Source organism: Nothobranchius furzeri, chromosome 6 (assembly GCF_043380555.1).
Source record: "Nothobranchius furzeri strain GRZ-AD chromosome 6, NfurGRZ-RIMD1, whole genome shotgun sequence".
NCBI classification, from domain to species: domain Eukaryota; kingdom Metazoa; phylum Chordata; class Actinopteri; order Cyprinodontiformes; family Nothobranchiidae; genus Nothobranchius; species Nothobranchius furzeri.
The window spans coordinates 24,732,061-24,756,544 of NC_091746.1; the positions used below are offsets into that span (position 1 = coordinate 24,732,061).

General features: G+C 47.7%; 3 protein-coding genes across 4 annotated transcripts in view; 2 read left to right on the plus strand and 1 right to left on the minus strand.

Annotated features, from left to right (window-relative positions):
• LOC107392815 (pannexin-1) overlaps nt 1–3,006 on the plus strand; it is a 7,190-nt gene extending 4,184 nt beyond the window's left edge. The window contains exons 4-6 of the mRNA XM_015970837.3: nt 1,601–2,105; nt 2,188–2,329; nt 2,773–3,006. Coding sequence (XP_015826323.1) covers nt 1,601–2,105; nt 2,188–2,319 — 637 coding nt within the window. The 3' untranslated portion in view covers nt 2,320–2,329; nt 2,773–3,006. The remainder of the gene's footprint in view (nt 1–1,600; nt 2,106–2,187; nt 2,330–2,772) is intronic.
• A 1,095-nt stretch (nt 3,007–4,101) lies between these two features.
• LOC107392822 (nuclear distribution protein nudE homolog 1) lies at nt 4,102–9,147 on the plus strand. The gene is made up of 9 exons (XM_015970849.3): nt 4,102–4,241; nt 4,561–4,648; nt 5,698–5,851; nt 6,970–7,118; nt 7,296–7,432; nt 8,180–8,347; nt 8,417–8,502; nt 8,587–8,741; nt 8,842–9,147. The coding sequence occupies exons 2-9, from the start codon at nt 4,563–4,565 to the stop codon at nt 8,933–8,935; spliced, it is 1,029 nt and encodes a 342-aa protein (XP_015826335.1). The 5' UTR covers nt 4,102–4,241; nt 4,561–4,562; the 3' UTR covers nt 8,936–9,147.
• A 588-nt stretch (nt 9,148–9,735) lies between these two features.
• Nucleotides 9,736–24,484, minus strand: part of myh11a (myosin, heavy chain 11a, smooth muscle) — a 28,174-nt gene continuing 13,425 nt past the window's right edge. The window contains exons 5-42 of one of the 2 annotated variants that reach the window (XM_015970817.3): nt 23,527–23,626; nt 23,385–23,411; nt 21,864–21,956; nt 21,715–21,778; nt 18,873–18,971; nt 18,654–18,797; nt 18,478–18,573; nt 18,282–18,400; nt 18,054–18,206; nt 17,796–17,969; nt 17,539–17,712; nt 17,344–17,458; nt 17,073–17,266; nt 16,881–17,002; nt 16,737–16,806; nt 16,488–16,648; nt 16,296–16,404; nt 16,073–16,204; nt 15,735–15,941; nt 15,520–15,657; nt 15,326–15,449; nt 15,053–15,224; nt 14,730–14,942; nt 14,488–14,632; nt 14,208–14,414; nt 14,025–14,129; nt 13,806–13,958; nt 13,460–13,708; nt 13,142–13,354; nt 12,842–13,054; nt 12,604–12,765; nt 12,363–12,491; nt 12,181–12,269; nt 11,973–12,096; nt 11,685–11,893; nt 11,500–11,608; nt 11,202–11,374; nt 9,736–10,566 (exon numbers count right to left, since the gene is read on the minus strand). In XM_015970817.3, the coding sequence (XP_015826303.1) occupies nt 10,437–10,566; nt 11,202–11,374; nt 11,500–11,608; nt 11,685–11,893; nt 11,973–12,096; nt 12,181–12,269; nt 12,363–12,491; nt 12,604–12,765; nt 12,842–13,054; nt 13,142–13,354; nt 13,460–13,708; nt 13,806–13,958; nt 14,025–14,129; nt 14,208–14,414; nt 14,488–14,632; nt 14,730–14,942; nt 15,053–15,224; nt 15,326–15,449; nt 15,520–15,657; nt 15,735–15,941; nt 16,073–16,204; nt 16,296–16,404; nt 16,488–16,648; nt 16,737–16,806; nt 16,881–17,002; nt 17,073–17,266; nt 17,344–17,458; nt 17,539–17,712; nt 17,796–17,969; nt 18,054–18,206; nt 18,282–18,400; nt 18,478–18,573; nt 18,654–18,797; nt 18,873–18,971; nt 21,715–21,778; nt 21,864–21,956; nt 23,385–23,411; nt 23,527–23,626 (5,410 nt within the window). In that variant the 3' untranslated portion in view covers nt 9,736–10,436. The remainder of the gene's footprint in view (nt 10,567–11,201; nt 11,375–11,499; nt 11,609–11,684; nt 11,894–11,972; nt 12,097–12,180; nt 12,270–12,362; nt 12,492–12,603; nt 12,766–12,841; nt 13,055–13,141; nt 13,355–13,459; nt 13,709–13,805; nt 13,959–14,024; nt 14,130–14,207; nt 14,415–14,487; nt 14,633–14,729; nt 14,943–15,052; nt 15,225–15,325; nt 15,450–15,519; nt 15,658–15,734; nt 15,942–16,072; nt 16,205–16,295; nt 16,405–16,487; nt 16,649–16,736; nt 16,807–16,880; nt 17,003–17,072; nt 17,267–17,343; nt 17,459–17,538; nt 17,713–17,795; nt 17,970–18,053; nt 18,207–18,281; nt 18,401–18,477; nt 18,574–18,653; nt 18,798–18,872; nt 18,972–21,714; nt 21,779–21,863; nt 21,957–23,384; nt 23,412–23,526; nt 23,627–24,484) is intronic. The other variant, XM_015970824.3, reaches the window with a different exon arrangement.

Here is a 24,484-nt window from a genome sequence, read left to right on the forward strand (position 1 = left end):
AGTGCAGGAGTGGGTCACTCTGGTCCTCAAGGGCTGCTATCCAGCATGTTTTAGTTGTTTCCCTGCTACAACCAGAGGTGTGGACTCGAGTCACATGACTTGGACTCGAGTCAGACTCGAGTCATTATTTTAATGACTTCTGACTTGACTTGATAAAATCTATACTTATGACTTGACTCGGACTTGAACGCCAATGACTTGCGACTTGAATCGACTTGCATCTGTTGACTTGATGACTTGAGCGTATTTGATATTTTAGCTCAAAAGTGGTTGGACATGGACAAAAATCGTAAATCATTCTTGGTTCCGGGTTTGATCTTGTACCGCTCACTGCAGCAGCACTTTGTTTAGAATCAGTTTCAGCGGAACTTTCTGCTGTTTGAGCAAATAAACGAAGCTTTAAGAATTCTGGAATTTAGTTATCATCATTGTCATTAAATTCAAGTTGGACAGGTGACTTGATTATGACTTGAAAATTCAAAGTTAAGGACTTGGACTTGACTTGGACTTCCACATCATTGACTTTGGACTCGACTTGGACTTGGTTGTCTTTGACTTGGACTTGACTCGAGACTGGAAAGACTTGTGACTTACATGTGACTTGCAAAGCAGTGACTTGGTCACACCTCTGGCTACAACACAGTTAAGCCACATGTTCAGCAGCTCAGCAGGCTTTGCAGAAGCTTGTCAGTCACCCGCTGATTAAATCCAGGTGAGCTGAAGCAGGAACAAAACTAAAACATGCTGGAATGCACGCAGGCCTCAACCCTTGCCACAGTGCATGCTGATCCCCGGGTAGTATTCTTGTGGACGGACAGCTCCCTCTTGTGGACACACAGCTGTATTGGTCAGACGCTGGACTCTGTAGAGCAGGGGTGTCAAACTCATTTTAGCTCAGGGGCCACATTGAGGGAAATCTAGTCCCAAGTGGGCCGCACCGGTAAAATAAAAACAACTTCAGATTGTTTTCTTTGTTTTAATACAATAAGTATTAAACAAGACTGGAGCCTGAGGACAGTGTAGTACAAGTACAACACCTGAAGTGTACTTGAAATTTTGAAAAAAAAAATCAAATAAATAACATTCCTTAGTGATTCAAAGAGCTTACAGATCACATGGCAAGATCAGTTTCATGCAGCACTTAAAGTATACTTGACTTGTTTTACTTAACATCTTTTAGCTTTCACCATCACATCAATATCAGAAGTCACATCCTGAGTGGCGGCCAACTTCAGGATGTGATTCAAGTTCTTGTGTGAGCGTTGAGCTCAGCTTTGTTTTATTTATACTCATTACAGAGAAAACTTGCTCACAAAGATACGTTTATTTTCACTCTACATTGTAAAGTATGAAAATAAAGTTTACACAACCATCTCGCGGGCCGGATTTAACCCGCTTGCGGGCCGGATTCGGCCCGTGGGCCACATATTTGACACCCCTGCTGTAGAGGCCAGCAGAGGGACCTGCTTTATAACATAGAACAGGGTCAGATTTTAAACTTTTTAAACTAGGTGCCCCAGCTTTAATCCCAATCTGATTTTCTGTCAGACTGTTATTATATTTAATACTGTGTTTTGTGTTGATGTGGCTTTTTCTGCAGCGATGCTTTGGAACTGGCTGAAGGCTGCTTTAAATACCCGTTAGTGGAACAGTACCTAAAAACCAAGCGCTTCTCTCGCGGCCTGGTGGTGAAGTACGTGGCGTGCCGGGGTCTGACTCTGCTGATCCTCCTGCTGGCTTGCCTCTACCTCAGCTACTACATCCTGCTGGCTTCTCTCACGGACGAGTTCCCGTGTGACCTGCGGACTGGAATTTTGAAGAACGACAGCATGGTGCAGTCCGCCGTTCAGTGCAAGCTTGTCGCCGTAGGGGTCTTTAGGCTGCTCAGCTACATCAACCTGGGCGTGTATGTGCTTCTGGCTCCACTGGTGGTGTGCGCAGCTCTTGGTCCGTCACGGCAGAGCTCCAGGTTCCTTCGGCCCTATGAGATGCTGCCTGGATTTGGTTCGTTGGGTGTCATCACTCCAATCTACAATGACCTCAGTATCTATCTGCTGTTCCTGGAGGAGAACCTGAGTGAACTGAAGTCATTTAAGTGTCTGCAGGTGAGCTTCAGCACAGCGCTGTGATTCAGGTTCACTGTAGCTTTTGTTTTCTGCAGTAAACTCCCGAAATTCTCATCAACAGGTGCTGGAGTTGTTGCAGGAGGCTGGAGATGAGGGGTTTGACACCATGTGTCTACTGCAAACTCTGGGCCAGGTGAAAACAGACGTGCTGGACGGTCCGAAGAGCAAAAAAACAAATAAACCTGAAGAATAATTGAGCTAAGGTAATAAAGAACATTTACTCCTCCTGCACAATGTATAATTAAAAATGGTAATTTGTAGGGATGCAACAATACCCCCATTTTCCAAAGCGATACGATACCGATACTTGGATCTGAGTGCTCGCCGATACCGATTACCGATACGATACTTCTACCACACAAAAAAATGCAATGATTTGGAATGCAGATTTTATTTTCTTCTCTGCTTTCAGCAGGAAAAGACTGTGAGGTAGCTAAAAAGTAAAATGTATGAATAGAAATAATCACAAAACTAAAATATTAGGTGAACAGAAATGACAAGTTACAGCGAAGGCATTTTTAAGCAACTGCATTGGTGTCGGTTAACTTTTACCGATACCGATAACCGTATCGGTATCTGCACCGATACGGTTATCGGTATCGGTGCATCCCTAGTAATTTATCTTAGATCTTTTGCTGTCTTTCAGATCACTCACCATGTTTCTGATGAATTGAAGTGAGGGCAAGTCCTGCTGGAGCAACAGAGGAACCTGGAGCAAAACTTACTTTTATCTAAGATGCTGGATTTTTGTGTCGATCTACAAAATTCTCATCCTGATGTAAAATACGAGGTGGTTTCAGCTGACTGTAGCTCACAAAGTGATAGTTTAGTTCACAGACGTTCTTGTTGTTATTGTTAAGTATTAAAATGTTGAATGTAGATTATCTGTTTTTGACTGCAGATGTTGATTTTTTTTTACTAAAAAAATTTGACGAATATTTTTGCATTCTACACTTTATTTGATCCCAGTTGTCTCAAAGTAGTCCGTACTGCTGTGACTGAAAGCGGTGAATCAAGGGGTCTTTCCTACCTCTATTAAACACTCCTTAAAAAGTACTTTTGTGTTTCTGCTGCACTGTTCTATTTGGAGAATGCCTAAAACAAATCTGGGATTACCAGGAAATTATGTAGCTTGGTGAAAAAAATGGTTTTCACTGTCATCTTTTAGCAGAAACCTGCTGGTTGAGATGAGCTGTTCTGATCTGCAGTTTGCACACTTTACCTGTGCTTGCATGGCTTTTTCTCTGCTGAGGACTGCAAACACTTCACAAACTTTGAAATGCATTGTCTACTGCTTATATGTAGGTAAGGAGCAGCAACAAATGTTATCTTGTAAGTTCTTGAGCATGATGAGGGGGAGACAACTGAAGGAGTGAGTTACAACTCAACACACACTTCTGTAATTAAAGAATGTTGCATGAAGTTACCTCATTGAGATTTTTTACTAACCTTATACGAAATGTGGGTTGAATTTTTTTAAACTTGGTCATGAAAACGACAGCATTTAAAAGTTGTTTACATTGTGTTGCGTTATGCTAGGCTAAAATATCAAGTGTGTGTCTGGGCCTTTAAATAAAACTTGTACAACCTACGACCAAAAGGTAAATCCGTTTATTTTTTCTGACTCAGTAATTCAGTTTTATAGAAAAGTTCGCGTTGTGTCACAGGCATGCAAATACAGTTCAAGGCCATTGTTTGTTGTTGTTGTTTACCACTGCAAGCTCCGGTTTTAGAAAGGCGCTCTAAAATAAAACGTATTATTATTATTATTATTATTATTATTAATGTTACGAACGCATTCTGATACAGACAGGAAGCATGGTCGCAGAAACCGTTCACAGCGATTGGTTAATACGGCGTTTTAGCTCCGCCTTCCAGAAATACAGGTTTGTAAACCGCCATGATTGGTCGAGTTTCATACAACGTCATCCGTGTTGCCCAATGGCTCTCTGAAACAAAGGGGTTGTTTGAATTTGGTTGGTTGGTAAACCGAGTACAGGGTTAACGTTAGAGGAGATTAGTTACCTGAAGTCTGCCCCTTGACACTTTAGGAGTTAAGCTTGCGTTCAGTTACGTTCCTTTATCCGTAGCTTGATATAATTTCTCTGTATGCAGGTGAGTCCTTCGGCTTATTATCGCGTGGGGCATTCTCCCTTTGAGCTAATCCGCTAGCTGTGTCATTAGCATACGTTAGCTAAATATTACGCTGGTGTTCACTGCATTATTCGACGCGGCTTGTTGTTTTCTCTTTATAAACGGTTAAAAAAACGTGAGCAGCAGCTATTATTCCATTATAAAGCTTAGTGACAAAATGGGTAGCTGTAATGGTCCTCTGATCTAAACCTCATTAGCATATGCTAACGTGTCCTCGCGCTAGATAACTGCGGAATTAAAGGCTCTAGCTTGATGCATCGTCCCTTTTTTCCAACTGCAGACATGGTGGAGCCGACAGCACACACGTTTTCTTCCCTAGAAGAGGAGGTGGGGTTCTGGAAGGAGCAGGCACACTTCCACAAGCAAAGGTATTTCCAGAGGGTATACGTCATCACTCGTCATTCCTTGTTTATTTTTATTTTGCCTCGAGGAGCCAAACCTTTGTTGTTGTTTTCATCTGAGTGATATCTTGTTCTTTTCACTCATTTGTATTCGATCACTGACAATTGGAAGAGGAATGTTTTAGTCACTCAGTTGCAAACTGAATCTTTCAGACACCGCTCGCTGGGATTGAAGATAAAGTTGGCAAAACTTTTTTTGAAATGTAGTTTACTTTAATAATATTTTTTACCGTATAATTAATGACACTTTGCAGAAGCAGGTTTTGTTGCAGCCAGCAAACCACTGAAATGCTGTCGCCTGGCCACCAGCAGCTTCCTCTCCACACGGTTCCCCTGAGCACTGAGTGGAAGTTCTGTTTTGTATCTCACCAGTACACACGTGTGATGTCTAAGCACATGCTGTCAGGGTCAGGTACAAACGCTCAACGGGAACATTAGTTCTAAAATAATATTCAAACGAAAGGAAAAACTGTGAAAGACTTCCAGAAACTTCTGTTCAATATCACCTTAAAAGACTTTTGGAACATCTGGCTCCTTGTGTGAAAATAAACAAATATTAAGGGTTTAAAACTGTTCTGTATCGATGACCTTTCCCATAAATAGCCTCCCCCCCCATACCTGTCTGACCCCATCTGTTCCCTCAGCTCATCATTGTCCTCCATCAGCCTCTCTGCTCCATATTTCTGTCTCAGAACTACGGGGGAGCAGAGCTTCCAGGTGCTCTGCTCCCCGTTTCTGGAATTCTCTCCCTCAAGCCATCCGTAACGCTGACTCGCTCTCCACCTTTAAATCTAGACTAAAAACCCGCCTATTTCCGACTGCCTGTGACGCCTTTTTCAACTGCACTAATTTTACTATCGAGTTTGAACTTTGAAGGTTTCTGTGTTTTTTACTGCTTGTTTTATTGCTGTGTTGTCTTTGTGTTTCGTGAAATAAATAAAAAAGCATTATTATGACTGGCATGTGGGGTTCAAAGAGGGTGATCTGGATCAGGTTTAACACAGTTTTGTTTCCAGGGCTGACGAGGCTCAGGACGAGCTGCAAGAATTCCAGCAGATGAGTCGAGACTATGAAGCCGAACTGGAAACTGAGCTGAAGCAGTGTGAGAGTCGAAACAAAGAGCTGCTGTTGGACAACAACAGATTCCGTCTAGACCTGGAGAACATAAAGGCAAGTCAGCCCGGGAATCATGCGACTGGAGCTCTACTAGTTAGTGACATTAATGGGCCATTCCCATCTTTACCTGGTCAGCCCGGCCCGGATAGCATATGGGCCATTCCCATCTGTACCGGGTCGGCCCGGGCCGGGTAGCGTAGGTTGTTTACATATCTGGGTGCCCTGGTATTTTTCCGGGCCAACCAAGGCTCATTCTCAGCCCTCTTCTCGAGGGGGTCTGCTTCAGGCCGACCAGGACCAACACACCCACTGCTGACAGCAAATTCACACCTTCCATTAGAGCAAGCCTCTGATTGGTGGGTAGAACCAGCCCACATGGGCTTAAGACAAGGATGTGTGGAATCAACCGGGCCAGGCTGGGGCCGACTGGGGCTACCCGGCCCGGGCCGACCCGGTACAGATGGGAATGGCCCATTAGCTTGTTTATCTTGTTACATATCTTGGTGGCCTGCCTTTTTTCAGGGTGCAACGAGACTGTTTTTCAGCCCTCTTTCTGAGGTGGTCTGCTTCAGGCTGACCAGGGCCAACACACCCACAAATTCACACCTTCCATTAGAGCAAGCCTCTGATTGGTGGGTAGAATCAGCCCACATGGGCTTAAGGCATGCTCAGTTCATTATCATGCTGATTACCTAGAAGCTGAAAATGTCTCTGACTGCATTCCTTGCATACCTAAGCAAGGATGTGTGGAATCAACCGGGCCAGGCTGGGGCCGACTGGAGCTATTCGGGCAGGGCCGACCCGGTACAGATGGGAATGGCCCATTAGTCTTCTGTAGTTGGAACATTTTTTATCGCACACTTTGCAGCTTTTAGCCAGCCCAAATTGAGTTTTGTATTTTAAACGTCTATTACTCAAAACTTTGACTAGATGAGGTACCTCACTGCTGTGGAGAAGAGCTCCGTAGGGAAAGGAAAGGTGAAACTTTTGGGAACAAAGAGGAAAATTGTAGTCTACCAAAGGTCGTTTTGTCTTTAATGCCAAAAATGTAAATCTAAGAAATCAAAGCACTCTTTCTTTAATCTGAAGTCTAACGGTGTCTGTGCTGATCGCCCTGCCAGGGTCTCATAAAGTGTTTAGTGGTGACGGATTTTCCTGTGTCCCGTTTGAAGGAGAAATTTGAGACGCAGCACTCCGATGCTCTGAGGCACATCTCTACGCTGGAGGAAGATCTGACAGAGACCACTGCCATTCGAGATCAACTGCAGAAGTACATCAGAGAGCTGGAACAGGCCAACGATGACCTGGAGAGGACCAAGAGGTCAGTGTGTTCGAGCGTCAATGCTGCTTAACCTTTTTATCACGTCTACATTTTAGTTTATTTAGTCCCTCCCCTCGTAGCCAGAGTCAGGTGATTTTGGCTTCGAGTAATTCTGCAGCGACCGGGTTTGCTCTGACTGATGGAGTTAGTCATTTATTTTTTGTTTCTGCGTGTCAGAGCTACCATCATGTCTCTGGAGGACTTTGAGCAGCGGATGAACCACGTCATCGAGAGGAACGCCTTCCTGGAGAGTGAGCTGGACGAGAAGGAGAACCTGCTGGAGTCGGTCCAGAGGCTCAAGGACGAAGCAAGAGGTGGGCGCACCGTGCATGTTCCGTATGTCGTTAAATACGCAGCCGCATGCCGGGTAAAGCCACATTCAGACGGGTATGTCCTGAAGACCGGATGCCCGAACACAAGAGGAGGACCGTTGCGTCATTACAGAGCGATAAATGCGATACGAGAGCCCAGCATGTGGAACACGACACCTCAGGACCAGAATCAGCCGTTAACCTCCATCTGAAAGAGCTAACCCTGAGGACAACAAGGTTTGTATTTTGGACAGAAGACAAGGGCTTCATGAAGGGGTTCAGGAGGCTTGGCATGTGCAAATAAATAGCCCCCCCTCAACAGAGGTGGGGGGCCTCAGGCGTAACTTCTCTGCCCTTTCAGCCATTCCTGGCTCCAGGTCCCATTCACACCTGACAGCCCATGTTGGAATTCTCAGCCAAGGCGAGAATCTGCACACACCTGGGGCTTCCTTTGTTCCCCCTAACAGGCCTAATCAGGGCGGAAGCACACCTGGAGGTGACGTTCGTGGCCACCATTGTTTTCAGACTGAAGAATCCACTTGGACCCTTTAGAAATGTGCACAATGACCGCTTCCTGCTTCCGGCCGGATCCAGCCTGTAGCTCAGACCCGAGTGGAAAAGCAACAAATCAGAGCAAAAAAGTTCTGATTCATGTAGAATAAACGCCTCTATTGTTTTACCACAAGGTGGCGCTGTTAACGGCTTTACTTTCATCATTGTTCTGTATGGATGTCCACGGTTTTGTTCCAGACCTTCGTCAGGAGCTGGCAGTCCGACAGAAGGAGAGACGGCCGTCCAGCAGCCTGGGAAAAGACTCGGATCGATCCGAACTCTCCTGCTCCTCTCCAGTGAATCTGTCCGTCGCTTCCAAACCTGCCAGCTCATACATGACACCGCCTGCCTCCAGCATCCGGCGAGGTGGTAAAACAGCCTGCAGATGACTTAAACGATTATCTTATGTGTATTTATGAGCTGGTGTTTGTTTAGGAGACGGTCTAACGGGGACCCCGCTAACCACGTCTGCCAGAATATCGGCTTTAAACATCGTTGGGGAGCTGCTGAGAAAAGTTGGAGTAAGGTTAAACTTTTTCCTTCGAGTCGGTTTTCCTTTTATGCGTTTGAATGTTTTCGCTGATGCAGTTAATGTTTTCTGTCAGAATTTGGAGTCGAAGCTGGCTTCCTGTCGAGACTTTGTGTACGACACGTCAGTGAGCAGACCGGCTCTCCCGGCTGGCCCAGGTAGTCCCTCGGGTTCAGAAACGGGTCCAGAGGTCCAGACCTGCAGCTTAAGCCCTCCTCCTCACTACGAAAGGTACGGGAAAAGTACCGTGGTGCTCTGCGTGCTTCATCCTCCACATCTTTTGGTGCTTTTACATAATTCTGAGGTGAATTTTCTGTGTTTTCTCCTTTAGTTTGGTGAAGCGGTTAGAGTTCGGGCCCGCCCCTCCAAGAGGACTCTCCCAGGGGCCCCAGTCTCCACAGGCAGGGGTCAAGATCCTGCTATAGGGTGGAAAATTGACGAGCCATCACCAGTACCTCCTCCTCCAACCACAGCAGGGTGTTGTCCCGTTTCCGGACCCCTGCGTGGACGTCTGGAGCCTCGGGCGGATCGCTGGAGGCAGCGTGGTGTTTTGTGCAGAACCTGTTAGTCCCTTTGTCTCGGATGCTGCGTTTTGTTTCTGGAGCTCCTGGCTGAGGACCAACAATCTGAAGTGTTTATGACCAAAGCTGCGATAGAAGCATTTGAGATTGCTGCCGTCATCGTCGAGTTTTGCTGTGAATCCAAAACCGATCGAATCCTCTTAACAGTTTTCTGGGTGCTTGAATTTTAGACTTTTCTTGCAAGAAATCTAATATTAAAGAGTTTTACTTCAGAGCGGAACATTTTCATGCTTCAGGTTTACCGTCTAGTGCTAAAAACGTTTCCTGTTTAAGGCACTCGTGCACTACTGAGTGATAACTCGGAGGGTTATGGGGAGAGAAATGGAGCAATAATAGATTTTAACAGGTCAGATAAGCACAGTTTATATCACAGGTGTGGAGCTGTGATCCAGTAGTGCCTGCTTTCATGAGAGGTTAGTCGAGTGGCAGCAGCTCTCGTAGGTCAGATGTTCCCAGCTAATCGTGTCTAAAACTAGCCTGTAGGATTAACGCTGCTGCTCACCTTCTCCGGGGCTAACGGGAGTTTTCTGTCATTGTGAACCGCTTCTCTTTGTGCCAGAGATACTGGAACAACTTATTTTCTGCTGATCTCAGAAATGAGTAAAGTCAGACCAAGACAGAAAAATAAAAGGGCAATGTCAAAATGTTTTTCTGGGTTTTTATTTCTGTGCAGGTGGTTCAACAGTTGAAGGTTACAAAGGGTGTCATGTGAACATGAGCTGGTTATATCGAACATGATTAAAGGACCCCAGGTTTAGGGTGATGGGGAGCCTTTAACACACACAAACAGGAAGTTGCACAAATAGAAGTGCCCAATATCCACATGTGACTCAGGATTTATGGATTAAAATGCATCTAAAACAACGGAGCTCGGGTCTTCACTGGGCTGGACGCAGCAGGAAAGGTGCAATAATGTAGAAAAGCTCTCTGGGCTAGATCTCTCGGATGCAGACGGCGTTCCACACATCTGGACCGTTTCAGCGCTGCTCTGTAACAAACAGCAGTCACAGGCAACACTTCCTCCACTCCGCTCTCAACTTAGGTGATAATTAGAAGCACCTCTGTGTACAAAACATCGCAGAAATCATCATTTAGTGCAGTAATAAAAAAAAATAGTGAACATTAAAGAACCAAAACATCCCATCAGCAGAGCAACGAGACCAGGTCGTCTAGTGGCGATTCTCATGATGGGTTTGACTCATCGTGATCCTTAAAGCTGCTGGAAATGGGAGGAGAGTATAAATTCAGCTGGGAAGGGAAAAAAAGCAGATAAATGGTGGATTTTCTCCGCTTTACGGTGGAAGGTGTTGCTCTGATTTTGGTTTTTGTTCTGGGTTTCCGTCCGTTACTCGGAGGACTTTGTTCCATTGAAGTCACTCGAGGAGTCCACTTCCTCTTCTGAGGCGTCCTCGACCACCCTTCGGCCTCCGCCCCCTCGCCGCGGTGCGCTGCCAAAGGAGGGCTCATTTCCACGCCTAAAACACACACACACACACAATGAGAGGGTGTGATGGTGCACGTGAAGCTTTAAGGTGCTACAGAGAGAATCGATGAGACGGGTGGTGCGTAGGTTACAGCTGAAGCTCGCCGTTATCGCCAACTCATTCACCTCCTTTTTCAGGACAATGAGTTCGGTTTATGACACTTAAACCAAGCACTGAGAAAAACATGGCCGCCCACGCGGAGGTGAGGAGGAATGAAAAGGTGCCGGTGAATGATTTTCTGTTGTTGAGCCATATTTCTCTCAGTTACGCTCAAATGGAAGAGATGAGGGTTTAACGTGCACGGAGAATAAAAGACATGTGGGTGGTGGTGGTGGTTGGGGGGGGGGGGGGGGTCGTCTAGGTGCAGAGGTACCTGCTGCGTTACTCCTTAGGTTCAGGGTTGCCTCTGTAATAGAGATGGACACCATGTGTTCCTGCTCAACATCAACAGCCTTATTGTGCAAAGACAAATGCAGCTAAAGCAGAATCACGAGGATTTGCTCTTCGGTAGTCGGACCGTCTATCTGAGGTCGGTTCCAGTCATGCTGCTGGTTAAAGCGCTTTCATTACAGATGGTTGTTGTGTCTTTTGGACCCGACGAGTCCCAGTCTGACTCGTGACCCTACCGGAGTTTGCTCTTGAGGGAGTTGACCTCGCGGCTCATGGCGTCGTTGGCCTCGGTGGCTTCGTCCAGCTCCCGCTGCAGCTTCCTGCGAGCAGCCGTGGCGCGCTGAGACTCCTCCTCTGACTCCTCCAGCTGCCTCTTCAGCTGCTTCATGCGGGAATTGGCCTTCTCCGACTGGAATTAAAACAGGAAAAGTGAAGATCCTAGCTTGGAATGTTTTTTTCATCCTAAAAATTATAAAAGCTGCACAAACCTTCCCGTTTTACTGTATTTATTTACACAACTCTGAACGGATCTACCTGGTCTTTGTACTGCTCCGCCTGTTTCCGTTCATCTTCCAGCTGCATCATCAAGTCTTTCATCTTCTTGTCCTTCTGGCGCATGCTCTTGGCGTTTGCCTGCTTATCCCTAAGATGAGGTGAACAGATTTTACTGCACCGCCACCAGCAAACGACCGCTGAAGTCGTCCTGGACTGGTCCCAACCTGTTCTCCTGCTCCAGCTGCTCCTCCAGCTGTGCCACTTTAGCCTCCAAGGCAGAGATGGAGGACTTGAACTTGGACTTGACCTGGTTTTCCATCTCCTGGAGTTTGGCCTTCAGCTCCTTGTTCTGGCGCTCCATCTGCTGCCGGGCGCTCTCATTCTTCTGGGAGGCGCTGCGCTCCGTCTGCAGCTCGGCGTTCAGCTGCTCCGCCTGGCGATAAAATACAAGCCGAGTGAAGATTTGTGACGTCATCAAGCGTCACAAATCCATCGGCTTCTCCGGTTGTCACCTGCTGCGCGCTCTTCCTCAGCCTGTCGTTGAGGATCTCCATGTTGCTCTGCTCCTCCTCCAGCTCCTCCTCCAGCTGGGCGATCTTGGCTTCAAGCCGACGCTTTTCATCAGCCAGGGCGGATCTGGAAGCAGACCACGGCAGAAACATGGTTCATTTTCTTCATTCTCTCCACAGGTGGAGCCGAAGCGTGGAACGTTCCACCCACTTTCCAGAGGAGTTGCTGGCCAGCTCGTCGGAGAGTTCGTCCCGCTCAGCCTCGGCCTGCTTCCGGGCCCGCTCCGCTGCAGCCAGCTCCTGGAAACAGATCAGAGATGCAGGGAATCATGAGACGCTTCCGTCTGCAGAGAAGCGTCTCTCTGCCTCCTCAGGAGGAACGGACAGAGTCACCTCCTGTAACTGGATCAGCTCCGCCTCCAGACTCTTGGCCTTCCTCTCGCTCTCCTTTGCAGTGACCAGCACCTCCTCCCGTGCTGCTCGAGCGTCCTCCAGCTCCCTCTGGTAGTCTTTCATCTGGGCCTGGAGGGAGCAACAGAAAGGAGAACAGATGTGGCCGGAGTAATTCCAGTGGAGAAACTTCAAGCATCAACAGTGTAGTGTTGAATTTAAATCTCCATCTGCGGGCTCTCACCTGGAGCTTTCGAAGCTGCTTGATGGCCTCGTCTCGTCCCTTATTGGCCGTCTCGATCTGTCCCTCCAGGTCTTTCATGTCCGTCTCCAGCTTCTTCTTGGCTGCTGCCGCCTGGGCTCTTTGTTTACGTTCATCTTCCAGCTCCGTCTCCAGCTCACGGACCTGCAGTCAGGAACCATCGTCTGAGCAAAGCGTTCTCCTGTCCCGGTAGCGGGAGCAAAGGAATTCAACCCTCCACCTGTTTGACGAGCTGCCTCTTCTTCTCCTCTCCCATCTCATCCCGTCCCTGGAGGTCTCTTTCGAACTGAGCTTTCAGAGCTTGCATGTTGACCTCCAGACGAAGTTTGGCGTCTTCAGCCGCCTGCAGCTCATCCTCCAACTCCTCCAGCTGGGTCTTCATCTCCTCCACCTGGGCCTCCAGGGCTCGTTTGGACTTCTCCAGCTCATGAACCTGCCATCAACGTGTTTTCAGATTAGCAACAAGGCGCAGCTTTGTCAACGATTCAAGCCTTTGAGCGAGACGTGAAGGAGCACCAACATTTTTCCCCACATCGTCCTTGGAACTGATCAGGTCCTCCATTTCCACCCTCAGGGCCTTGTTGGCCCTCTCCAGCTCCTCTCTGGAGTCCTGGGCCTCCTCCAGAGCCCTTGCCAGGGACAGAGCCTTGGTTTCTTTTTCTCTGGCCTCAGCTTCTGCACGATCTCGCTCTTCTGCGTATTTACTGGAGATGCTCTTCTCTTCAGCCAGCATCTGGAGGTCCAAGGGGAACAAAATCAAGTCTCAGACCTGAATCAGACAGACTTTTCTCAACGTGACCAGTAAGGCTAAACAAAAACAGCTCATTACTCATCTCACCTGGTCAAACTTCTTCTGCTTCTTCTCCAGGTTAGACACGATCTGCCTCTGGTGTTCCAGGTCCATCAGCGTGTCCTCCAGCTCTTGCTGCAGACGGTTCTTGGTCTTCTCTAACTTGTCGTAGGCCGAGGCCTTCTCTTCAAACTGAGTGTTGGCCGCCTCCAAATCTCTCTGCAGTCGCTTTTTACCCTCTTCCAGAAGCTCCAGGTTCCCAGACATCTCCTCCAGCTTCTTCTTTGCATCGGATAGCTAAAGACAAAATGTTTATTTGGAAGTTTTTCTCCACACCTGGTCAGTTTTTTTTTTTTGTGCGTAGGTGTGGAACTGATTCCCGCCGAGTCCCGACCTGGATGTTGAGGGTGGAAACGTGACGCTCCACGTTCCTCTTGGCCTCCACCTCCTCCTCCAGCTGCTCCTGTAAGCTGTGGTTGTCGTCCTCGGCTTGTCGCAGCTTTGTGGAGATCTGCAGCTTCTGACGCGTCTCCTCCGCCAGCAGCTCCTGCGACGGCAGCACATGGCGAGTTAAATCTTACGCCTCCTGTCCGATGGCACGATGTCTTCCTACCTGCGTGTCCTGGAGCTGAGAGGTGAGACTGGTAACATCTTTGCTGAGTTTGATGTTCTTGCCCTCTGCCTCGTTCAGCAAGGTCGTCACGCTCTCCAGCTCCACCTGCAGAGTCAAACACACCGTTTGAGTTTTCCCAGGAAGTCTCAATCCTGATTGATGGGAATGCAGGAAGATTGTTACGGTAGTCTTGGAGCAGCGCTCGCTCAGCTCAGTCTTCTGCTTCTCGCTGTCGTTGACGCGCGATTGCAGCTCGACCACCTGACTCTCCAACTTCTTCCTCTTGTACTCCCCGTCTTGTTTGGCCTGAGTCAGCGAGCGGACCTCGACGGTCAGCTCAGATGTTTCCTTCTCCAGGGCTTGTTTGGCCTTTTCCAGGTTCGTCTTCACCTGAGCAGAAACGAGGAGCATCGCTAAATGACGTGAAGAAGGTTAAAGAGTGTTCTGGTGAACGCAGGCGTACCCGTTTGGACTGCTCCAACTGCTCGCTCAGCTCCTCCACGGCCTGGGTGTGTTTTTGTCTCATCTCCTGGACCTGAGCCTCATGTGTGCGGTTCTCCTCATCGATGGCCCTCTTCAGCAGCGTCACCTCCTGCTCGCGTTTGGCTCTGAAGAAAGGTGATTAAATAAAAACCATCTGTGATATGTGCACTCGTGGGTCCCTTCCTCTCACAAGAGGGTTTCATTACGCTCACGGCGACCAACCGAAGCTCCTGCTGAGTGGCAGTTGTGTCGAGTGTGTCCTCTAGCTCAGACTTGAGCGCCTCCAGCTCCTCCCCGAGGTCTCGTTTGATCTTCTCTGCCTTGTTTCTAGCAGCTCGTTCAGAGTCCAGGTCCTCCTGCAGGTCAGAGATGTGTCCCTCCAGCTCTCGGATCTTCTTCAGAGCATTGTTCTTCTGAGCCATCTCATCCTCCAACCTGAGAGACCAGAAGGCTAAAGCGGTTATTTGACTGTCGGAAAGGAAGAAAAGGCTGAAGCCGTCGTGAATTTGCCTCAGACGGTCAAAGCAACCAGAGCCCGACGTCACCTGGCCAAGGCGTTCTGCAACTCCTCGTCCTTCCTGGCGAGCTGAGCTTTGAGGTCGGCGATCTGGGCCTGCAGGTCGGCTATCTGTTCCTGTAGGTCACTAGACTCCGCCTCCAACTTGCGCTTGACCTTGTCCAGCTCCTGGCGAGTCTTTTCTTCCTTTTTCAAGCGAACTAGACCACAAACAGAAAAGCAATCCCTCAGAAACCAGAATTCTGGTTTTTCCTCGCGGAAGTGCTCCGTTTATCCCGACGGATGAATAAAAGACGATTACCTTCCAGTTCTGAGATCATGGACTCGTGTTTGTTTTTGAGCTTGGTCAGATTCTTGGATTTCTCCTCCTCCTCTGCCAAGTTGGCACTAAAGTCAGCAACTCGTTCCTCCAACAGCTTACGCTCCTAAAGGCGTCCCAAACTCTTAGTGGTGGACCGGAACCGGAGAAGAACGGCTCTGAATTTCGAACCTCACCTTCAGAAGCTTGTTGTTGTGATCCTCCATTACCAGAATGTCGTCCTCCAGCTTCTTAATCTTCCCCTCACAGGTGACCTTCTCCAGTTGCAGCTTTTGACGGGCATCCTCCTCTTCATCTAAGTGCTCCTCCAGTTCCTAAAAAAACACCAGTCGATTGAATCAGAGTAAAAGTTCCCCAGTGAAATGATCCCAACATAAACCCGCGTGCAGACCTGCATCTGCTGTTGCATCTTCTTCTTGTCCAGCAGCAGCGCCTGAGCTCGTTCTTCCTCCTCATCCAGCCTGGCCTCCATCTCATGGAGGATCTCCTCCAACTCCTGCTTCTTGGCTCCCAGACGGACTCTCATCTCCTCAGCCTCTGCGTACAGCTCCGTCTCTGCCTGGAGCTGCTCCTGCAGAGCGTTCCTCTCCTCGACCATCTGAAGGACACATGAATTTAAACTTTCTGACTCAACTGCACCACCAGCAGATCTCTGGACAAGTTGCGGCACAGAATTTTACTAATGAGCTTTTATTTATGAATGAAGTCACTAAACGGGGCCGTTTTCACCTGTGCGTGTTTCAGGTTGACTTCTTTAAGCTCCGACTCAAACTTTGAAGCCACCTCTTTGGCTCTCTGCAACTCTTCATCCTTTAGGCTCATCTCTTCCTCTTGTCGAGTCACCTGGAGCAGAGGCTTGACCTGCAGGTCAGAAAAACACACAAAAGGCATCTTAAGCAGCACGAACGCAACGTTAAAAAAAACACAAATAGCAGCCAAAACCACACGAGACCTTAGTGAAGAGCCTCCACCACTGCCAGTTCCTGAGTTTGAGGTAGGCAGCACAGTTCCTCTGGATCACCTTCATGGCTGTCAGCTGTTGCTGCCTCTTAGCGAACGCCCTTTAAAATACAACAACACTGATATACTGAACCACAGCCAAAAATCGAGAAGGACCATGAACGAGGGCGACGTCGTTTCGTACTTTCTGGCCAGGAAGCCCCTCGCCTGAGCCTGGAACGCGATGATGATCACAGTGATCTTCAGATCCCTCTCCTCCTCCAGCTGGGCCAGCACTCCGGTACGGAAGAAGATCTTACTCTGTCCGATCCTGTAGAGGTTGGGATCCAAGTCCAGATGTTTGATCTACACAAACAAGAGCAGCAAACCCACACCGGGAATAAGGGAACGATTCACCAAACTTAAAGAGCACAGATGAAGCGTCGGCGCCCACCATCAGGCAGCAGGCCTGTTTGCCGTCCATGAAACCTTTGGGAATAGCACTTGCAGCCAAGATCTCGTATCTGTGGAGAGACGGTGCGATGCAACGTTTAATACAGACATCGACACTCAACCGCCATCGCAGCGTTGCCTTCACCTTTGGCGGAACTCCTGGAAGACGATTCGATTGGGAAAGCCTTGCCGACAGATCCTGATTCCCTCCAACACACCGTTACACCGCAGCTGCTCCAGCACCAGGTGGGCGTCCAGCTTCCCCGCCTGGCAAGAGTTCACGGTTTTATGGATTAAATGCCTCGGGTGTTTTTGCAGCAGACTGCATCATCTTTACCCTTTTCTCGTGGTTCGGGATGATGCATCTGACGAAGTTAGGCTGCGTGTTGTGCAGTGTGGTCATGAGTTTGGCCAGAGACTCCTTGTAGAGTTGTCCAACTGTGCGAAACATTCCCTTCTTGGTCTTTGAGGCGCTGGGCATGGAGCTGTCAGTCATCTTGGCTATCGTGTCCAGACCCACCACTCTGTCCGCTGGAAAATACAAAAACAGCTAGCGGTCATCTGACCCTGAACTTCTGCACGGGCGTGTCTGTTAGTCTTCATCTCACCGTCCTTCCACAGATCCTGCACAAACTGGCTGGAGGAATTGCTGAGAAGTGCTGTGACGTTATCATTTAGAGGGTCCATGTTCTTAGTCAGCCAAGCTGTGGCGTTATAGTCCACCTAAAACCAAAGAGACAACGTTACATCAGCTAAAAGACAATAATAATGTTCTGAACAGGACCCGAGCGTCAGGCGCTCACCTTTCCAGCGTAATGAAGAATGGAGAACTCCGTTTTGTCCTTCAGCTGCTTTGGTTTGGCAAATTTGATGTGGTTCCCCTGAGTGTTCATGAGCTTCTCGACAAACGAGATGTCTGTGGCTTTTGGGAACCAGCACTCCTCATCCAGCAGAGCCAGGATGCCTGGAGGATTGTTCTGCAGAGAGCAAACGACTGCCATGAACGGAGAAGGTCTGCTAATGAAACCAGACGCATCACAGAACACGGGGGGATTTTTACCGGCCTCTCGATGAGCTCAATGCAGGGCTGTAGGTCCAGACCAAAGTCGATGAAGTTCCACTCGATGCCCTCCCTCTGGTACTCCTCCTGCTCCAGGATGAACATGGTGTGGTTGAAGAGCTGCTGCAGCTTCTCGTTGGTGTAGTTGATGCACAGCTGCTCAAAGGAGTTGTCCTGCAGGTCGGGTCGTCACAAAGTTTGGTGTTAGAGTTAAAACAATCATTTCAGCGGAACGTTTTCACAAAAACATGTTTTTACCTCAAATATCTCAAACCCAGCAATGTCGAGGATTCCCAGGAAGGAGGCTCCCTGCCGTTTGGTCTTGTCCAGGGCTTTGTTGACCCGACCGAGGATCCAACGGAACAGTCGCTCATAAATAGCTTTGGCCAACGCCTCAACAGCGAAGTCGGCCTACGAAGGAAACGGGAAACCTGAGTGAAAAAATCCACACGAGACCCATTTTTAGACTAGATGACGGAACCCTACCTGCTCTTTGGTCTGGGCCTTCTGCACCACCTCTCTGCCTACTTTGATCCGAGGCGTGAGGATGGCTCTGGTGAAGTCCGTCACATTGATGCCCTGCAGGTGGCACACCTTCTGGGCCGCTGGAGGACAAAACCGTTTGTTTAGTTTTAAATCATCCAGCAGGACTTTCACCTCGCACGGAGTAAAACCTTCTGACCAGTGTTGTCTGGCATGGTGGCTTGTTCCTGATTCCTTTCCTTCTTGAACTCGATGTTGCCCAGCTGCATCACCGTGGAGCATACCTTCAGTATATCTGCAGAGTGTAAATGCACGCAGAGTTACAGAGCTGCAGCCAACAGCAAGACAAAATCCCACCAGAACACCTAATGGTACCGGTTCTCTCCTCGTCGGTGAAGCCCATGATCGTCATCGCCTCCATGGTCTCCTCGAACATCTCGTCATCCTGCTGGCCGGGGATCTGAACATGACCGGCACTCAGGAAGCGGTAACCACTAAAGGGTTCCAGGAGAAGCTCCTCTGATGGTGAAGAGTTCTGGTGAACGTTCTTCAAGTGTGATAAATGGTGTTTTTGTAATAAATGGATCTCCTTACCCTGCAGTTTGTCTTTGGAACCAGCGATCATGTAGTAGAAGATGTGAAAAGCCCTCTCCGTCTTTGCCTGTCGGATACAGCGAGACTTCTCCAGCAGGTCTGAGGTCAGTCACCAGTTAAAGAACACGCCACACTTCCAGCTAAGAAGGTTTGGGAGCTTAAACTTTTGTTTTAATAAAAACTTGAGCTTAGTTTATTTTTTCTATTAGGCGCTTCATTAGAAATAAATCCATCCTAACCCACTTCATCAAATACTGGTCGTTAACCAGTTAAACCCTGACCGGGTCGTTCCATTTTAAACCTTTGAGAACAAATGCAGGTATGATAAAATATTACTGATGGCACTTTTGCCTTAAGTACGAGTTATGTTTGCCAGTCTGGGGCAGCAGGAGCTCAGGAGGTACAGCGGGTTGTCAGTTATCGAAGGGTTGCAGGTTCGATCGCGGCTCTCACCAGGGAATTCTGCTGTTGTGTCCTTGGGCAAGACACTTAACCCCCTAGCCTGCTGGTGGTGGTTGGAGGGACTGGTGGTGCTGTTGTACAGCGACCTCGCCTCTGTCGGTGCGCCCCAGGGCAGCTGTAGCTGTGGTCACATAGCTTGTCACCAGCATGTGAATGGTTGATTGTGCTGGGCCTTGGGGGGGGGGGGGGGGGGGGGGGGCTAAACAAATACAGGCCATTTACCAACGCTCACCTAAGGGATTGCCCCTTTAATGACCTGAATAAAGATTATTTTTAAAACAAGTTTCTTTTATTAAAACTACTTTGTCACATTTTGAGGTCCTAAAAGTGCATCAAACTACATTTAATCATAATAATTTCCCTCAAATGTGTAAAAATGTTAAAGGGACACTTCATATTTTTAAACCATTTTCTTGAGCCAGTTTTGCGCTAAAACGAAGCAGGTGTCACCAACGTCAGGCATCGAGGGCTACCATCCTGCTAGTCTTCCTTGTTTCCTTCTTCCACACCTGAATGGAGTAATTTAATCTTCTCCTGACCACTTTTAACTGGTAATTACGCAGTCATTTCAATCAGGAGCAAAGAAACGAGCCAAAATGAACATGTGCAGGATGGTAGCCCTCGAGGCCCGGGTTGGTGACCCCTGCTTTACGGGGTTAATGAAAGGTCACCCAGCCCCCATCGCCCCCTGTGGCTAGAATATTCAACTTGAGCTTCAGCCTGGTGGGCCGCTCTGTGAGACTTAAGAGACTGAGTTGACAAATCTGGCTCCAGCGCCTTTACTCCTGTGGACACGAAGGCAGGCTGGGAGATATTTCAGATGTTAGATTAAGGCACGTGTCAGACACAAGGCCAGATGTGGCCCGCAAGATAAATATCAAAAATATATTAAAACTGACCCACTGGCCAATTTTACAGCAAAGACTACAACTCCCATGATGCTTTGCGGCATTAGCGTGGAGCCGACGCGCTCCCTCCTTTGTGTTTTTTCCTGCGTCTGCTGCCGGTGTCTGCAGCTCCGCTGTCTCGGACAAACTACACTCCTCTCACTCAGCGCCAAGTTCACTCAGCTATTTGCCGACGTTAAAGCCCAGAAACTGAGATTTTAGCCGCTCAGTAACGTGTTCACGACTAAAAGAGAAAGTTTTCCAACTAACGTCCAGACAGAGCTGATATAACTCCAGCGAGCAGCGACACGCCCAAATCAGCACGTCTCTGTGGCTGCTGTAGTTGTTATTCCTCCCCGACACACAACAACGTGGTCAAGCTGCTCAGACATGTTCATCAGCCCAAACCTATGTGAGCACCTGTTGTCATCTAATGTTGTCATTATTATGATGAAGATGAAGAAAACAACAGGAGTCTCCTCCTCAGCTCAGATCAACCCCATGATGCAGGTATCTGGCTGGAACAGGTGAGCATCACAGTAAACCAGTGGAACAAACTGAGCTTTAAATATTTTGGTTTTATGCTCCAAAACATGAAAGTTAACAGGTGAGATGTTGCATTTTCATTTAAGTTAAAATGATATTTTTGTTGGCCCGTGAGAAAAGATTTAAACCTACAGTAAACAGGAAGTGGAAAGGCTGCAGATAGATGAATAGAATAGAAAATCGCTTTATTGTTCCTCAGTGGGGAAAGCTAGACGTCACAGCAGCGATGACACGTATTACAGGAGAAAAAAAGGAGAATAAAAAATAAGAAAAATGAATAAACAAGAAAACATAAATCCTGAATAGATTTTAAAATGCTGATTATACCACAAGTAATGAATACCACTGATGTGTTTTATTTAAAACTGACTTGCTCGTGTGTCATTTGGTTATTCCACATTCAGTGTTAATGCAGAAATATGTTTGTTTCCAAATTAAAAGGCTCAAAATTGCATATGTGTTGATAAAGAAAATGTGCAAATTTGCCGTCACTTTTTCATAAAATATTAAGTTTGGCCCTCGACTTCGTCCCAGATTTTCATTTCGGCCCCGTGTGAGTTTGACACTTCTTGATTAAGGCGTTAAAAAGACAAACGCACAGCGAGATGGACACTAGGGGGTGCTAAAAGCAAGCCAAAAATTCCCTCGTCTCCCTTTAATATACCTTTAAATTGCAAATGGGTCACAAGCTAACACACAGTTTTGGTTCAAACTGTCCAATTCTGAACTAAACTGATGGGATCAACCCACTTTTCAAGAAAATGAGCACTTATGAAAAATTGGACAAGGCTTCTGTTTAAAAATTCTCTCGGTCAGTTTAAATATAAAGATTTGTCAGGTTTAATTATTTATGACCGAAGCTACAAGAATCCACTTCTGAGGGACTGGATGGACCAGATGTGGCCCCAGAGCCGCAGGTTGAAAACCCTGTGCATTAGAAAGGATACAAGTCTCTATGTTGGCCCCAACAATGTAGCCTGTGACATCAAAGTTGATCCGAATGAATTTTCCCTAAAGGCAGCGAAGAAAACGAGGCGTTACAGGAAAACCAACATAAACACGAATTTCAGCTAAACAGAGAAAGTAGATAACTCACAAATCGAGAGGAGTTGTCGTTCTTGATGGTCTTGGCGTTTCCAAAAGCCTCCAGGATGGGATTGGCCTGCAGGAGCTGCTTCTCCAGCTCCCCCTGGTGGCAACAGTCATACACACAAACATTCCCATCAAGCACCGCGGCTGTGGGACTGGGAGAGGTGGCTCAGGGGGAGATGTAGCCAAAATACCAACACCAATAAATGCTTTATACAGAAACGTAAAACGTGGAAAAACGTCCACAAATGTTTTCTGGGGTCAGAGTGGAATATGCAAAACACAGCTGGAATGACTCTGCTCAACACAAATATCTTTTTGGAGATGTGATCTCCTTCCAGCGTGACTGTGGAGCGACCGGATCGGTGAGAAGAGTGGGATGAACGTCGGTAAATGAACCGGACAGTCCATCGGTTTGAATCGAGCTAATCCAGAAGATCAAAGCGGTTCTTCTCAGGCTGCATCAGGGTCAGGTGGTGCAGGCCTCTACGTAAACGTTCTCACTTTAAACACCCGCTGTGTAAACGAGCTAAAGCCTCAAGAGGAAAGGCACGTTTTAATGGGAAAAGGGAATTTTTGTAAAGTTGTGGAATTCAACAAATGTTTATTTTGCTCAGATCTTAAACATAAAAACATGGATTTTTGTATTTGGGGGGGGGGGGGGGAAGTTAAATAAAAACCAGACATTTACTTAAGACAAAAAAGGAGATACAGACCCACTGATGAGATGCAGTTCAGAGGAGGCAAAGCACAGAGGAAGGTCCTGTTTACTAAAGTTACTGTGGGGAAAAGACAGAGCACAGCAAGGAAAAGGAGAAAGTTGCAGTTGAAACAGAGAACGGTTCTTAAGACATTTAAATATAAACGCTGTAGAGGACAGATGAGCAAAAGAGTCACGATGGCAGCTCCTGATGAGGGCAGAGGAAAACAAACATTCCTGTTCCGATCCGATCCGTGGGAGCCTCGAGGGTTTACGCCATCTGAAGTATTCCTCTGGAGGACTCGGTGGGATCGGTGGCTTTTACTCAAGATTCCCAAAACTCAAGCGCCACCAACTTCATACAGCTTCTATTGGACCTGACCCAGACAGGAGCAGGCCTTCATGTCGGCACTTTAAGTCTGGATCTGATGCCAACAGGACTAAAACAACATGCTGCACTAAACCGTCTGGGTACCTGAAAGGTGGGAGGAGAGGTAAAGGGAAGGGAAGGTGCTGGACAGCCAACAGGAGAGGTGCATGCTCACACTGTGCTCATCGATCTGGGCGGGATATTCAAGTCTCCACTGGCAGTGAAAGAAAAACACACCCAAGATAAAATAAAGCTACACGTGTCCACGTCTCCGAAACTGTTTCTCCAGCAGACGGCCGGTTTAAACCGGCTCTGACTGATGATGAATACTAAAGAAAATTAAACGAAATCCATCAGTCTGAGGAGGAAATCAGTGACGCTACCTTCATGCACTTTTCTACATTATTAAACAGACGCCACACACATAAAACACACTCCAGGCATTCCCCTTTACTCACGTAGGCAAACTGTGATCCTGATTGTTGCTATTTGGAGGAAACAGCAATATACAGGATTAAACTCTGGTTTTATTCGTCCTGCTCACATGAAAGCGTGAGGGAACTGGCTGACAAATGGTGATTTCTTCCCTCGGATACCTACAGCACTGCTGTCCTTCTTCCCTTTGTGGGAGGAGGCCACGACTGCCAGGTACTGGATGACCTTCTTGGTGTTCTCCGTCTTTCCTGCACCAGATTCTCCGCTGAGGTGGGAAAAACAAGACGTAGAATTAAAAAGGAAACCCACAGAAAAACCGATATGAAACATGTTCACATCTCTGATAACCACATCAGTGTTTCTGCTTGTTGTCTTCACGTTTCCTCCAGTAAGTTAGGATTTTCACGCTAAACCAGTCTGAATAACAGAACACACTGAAGGCAGATAGCCAGGCATTCGGCTCCCTGAGGAGGATAAAGGTCGTTTATAAGATCAGACCGTGGCGGTAATGTGGCGCAATCGTGGCAATTTTATAAAAGATTAGGTGATGGTGGCATAAAGGGGGCATGGGGGCGGTCTCTGCGCTGCCGCAGACTTCCGTTTATCTTGGACATAACTTGCTTTTTATTGTGACTGAAGCTGTGATCGTTACGTTTTTTTTAACAAGCAGCTCCTAAAGGTGTCTGTCCCCGTCTGTCCCTCTGCAGTCTCTGGTGATCTGAGCTTCAGCTCTAACAGAGAGGCTCGTGGAGCGCTGCGACGCTCCAGTTTGCCATCTCAGCTGATTTTGTTCAAAAAGCAAACCTTACTGCCTGTGTTTACTTTCATTTTCAATAAATTTGCCAGCCGGAGCTCAGCAATAACTCCCCACGTCATCATGACATCTGCCTTTGTTGCGCCAGGGTGCACACGACAGACCATTACCGCAATATTACTACCAAGCCAGGCGGAACGAATGCCGCAATATTCGCACAACGTCATGCCGGCATGGCGCGTTTATAGACATACCGTTGCGGTAATATTACGCTGATTTGCCAGCATGGTGGGTCTTATAAAAAAGGGCTATTTTCTGCATTCAAACAGTGCAGCAACACGTTTAACCCTCCCACTGTCCTAATGGGTG

What these genes read in the sequence shown, in the direction of transcription:
- LOC107392822 (XM_015970849.3), top strand. Translation starts at nt 4,563, where the DNA reads ATGGTGGAGCCGACAGCACACACGTTTTCTTCCCTAGAAGAGGAGGTG. An exon ending in TAGACCTGGAGAACATAAAG is followed by an intron (nt 5,852 to 6,969) that starts GCAAGTCAGCCC and finishes TCCCGTTTGAAG; the next exon opens with GAGAAATTTGAGACGCAGCA. An exon ending in GCTCAAGGACGAAGCAAGAG is followed by an intron (nt 7,433 to 8,179) that starts GTGGGCGCACCG and finishes GTTTTGTTCCAG; the next exon opens with ACCTTCGTCAGGAGCTGGCA.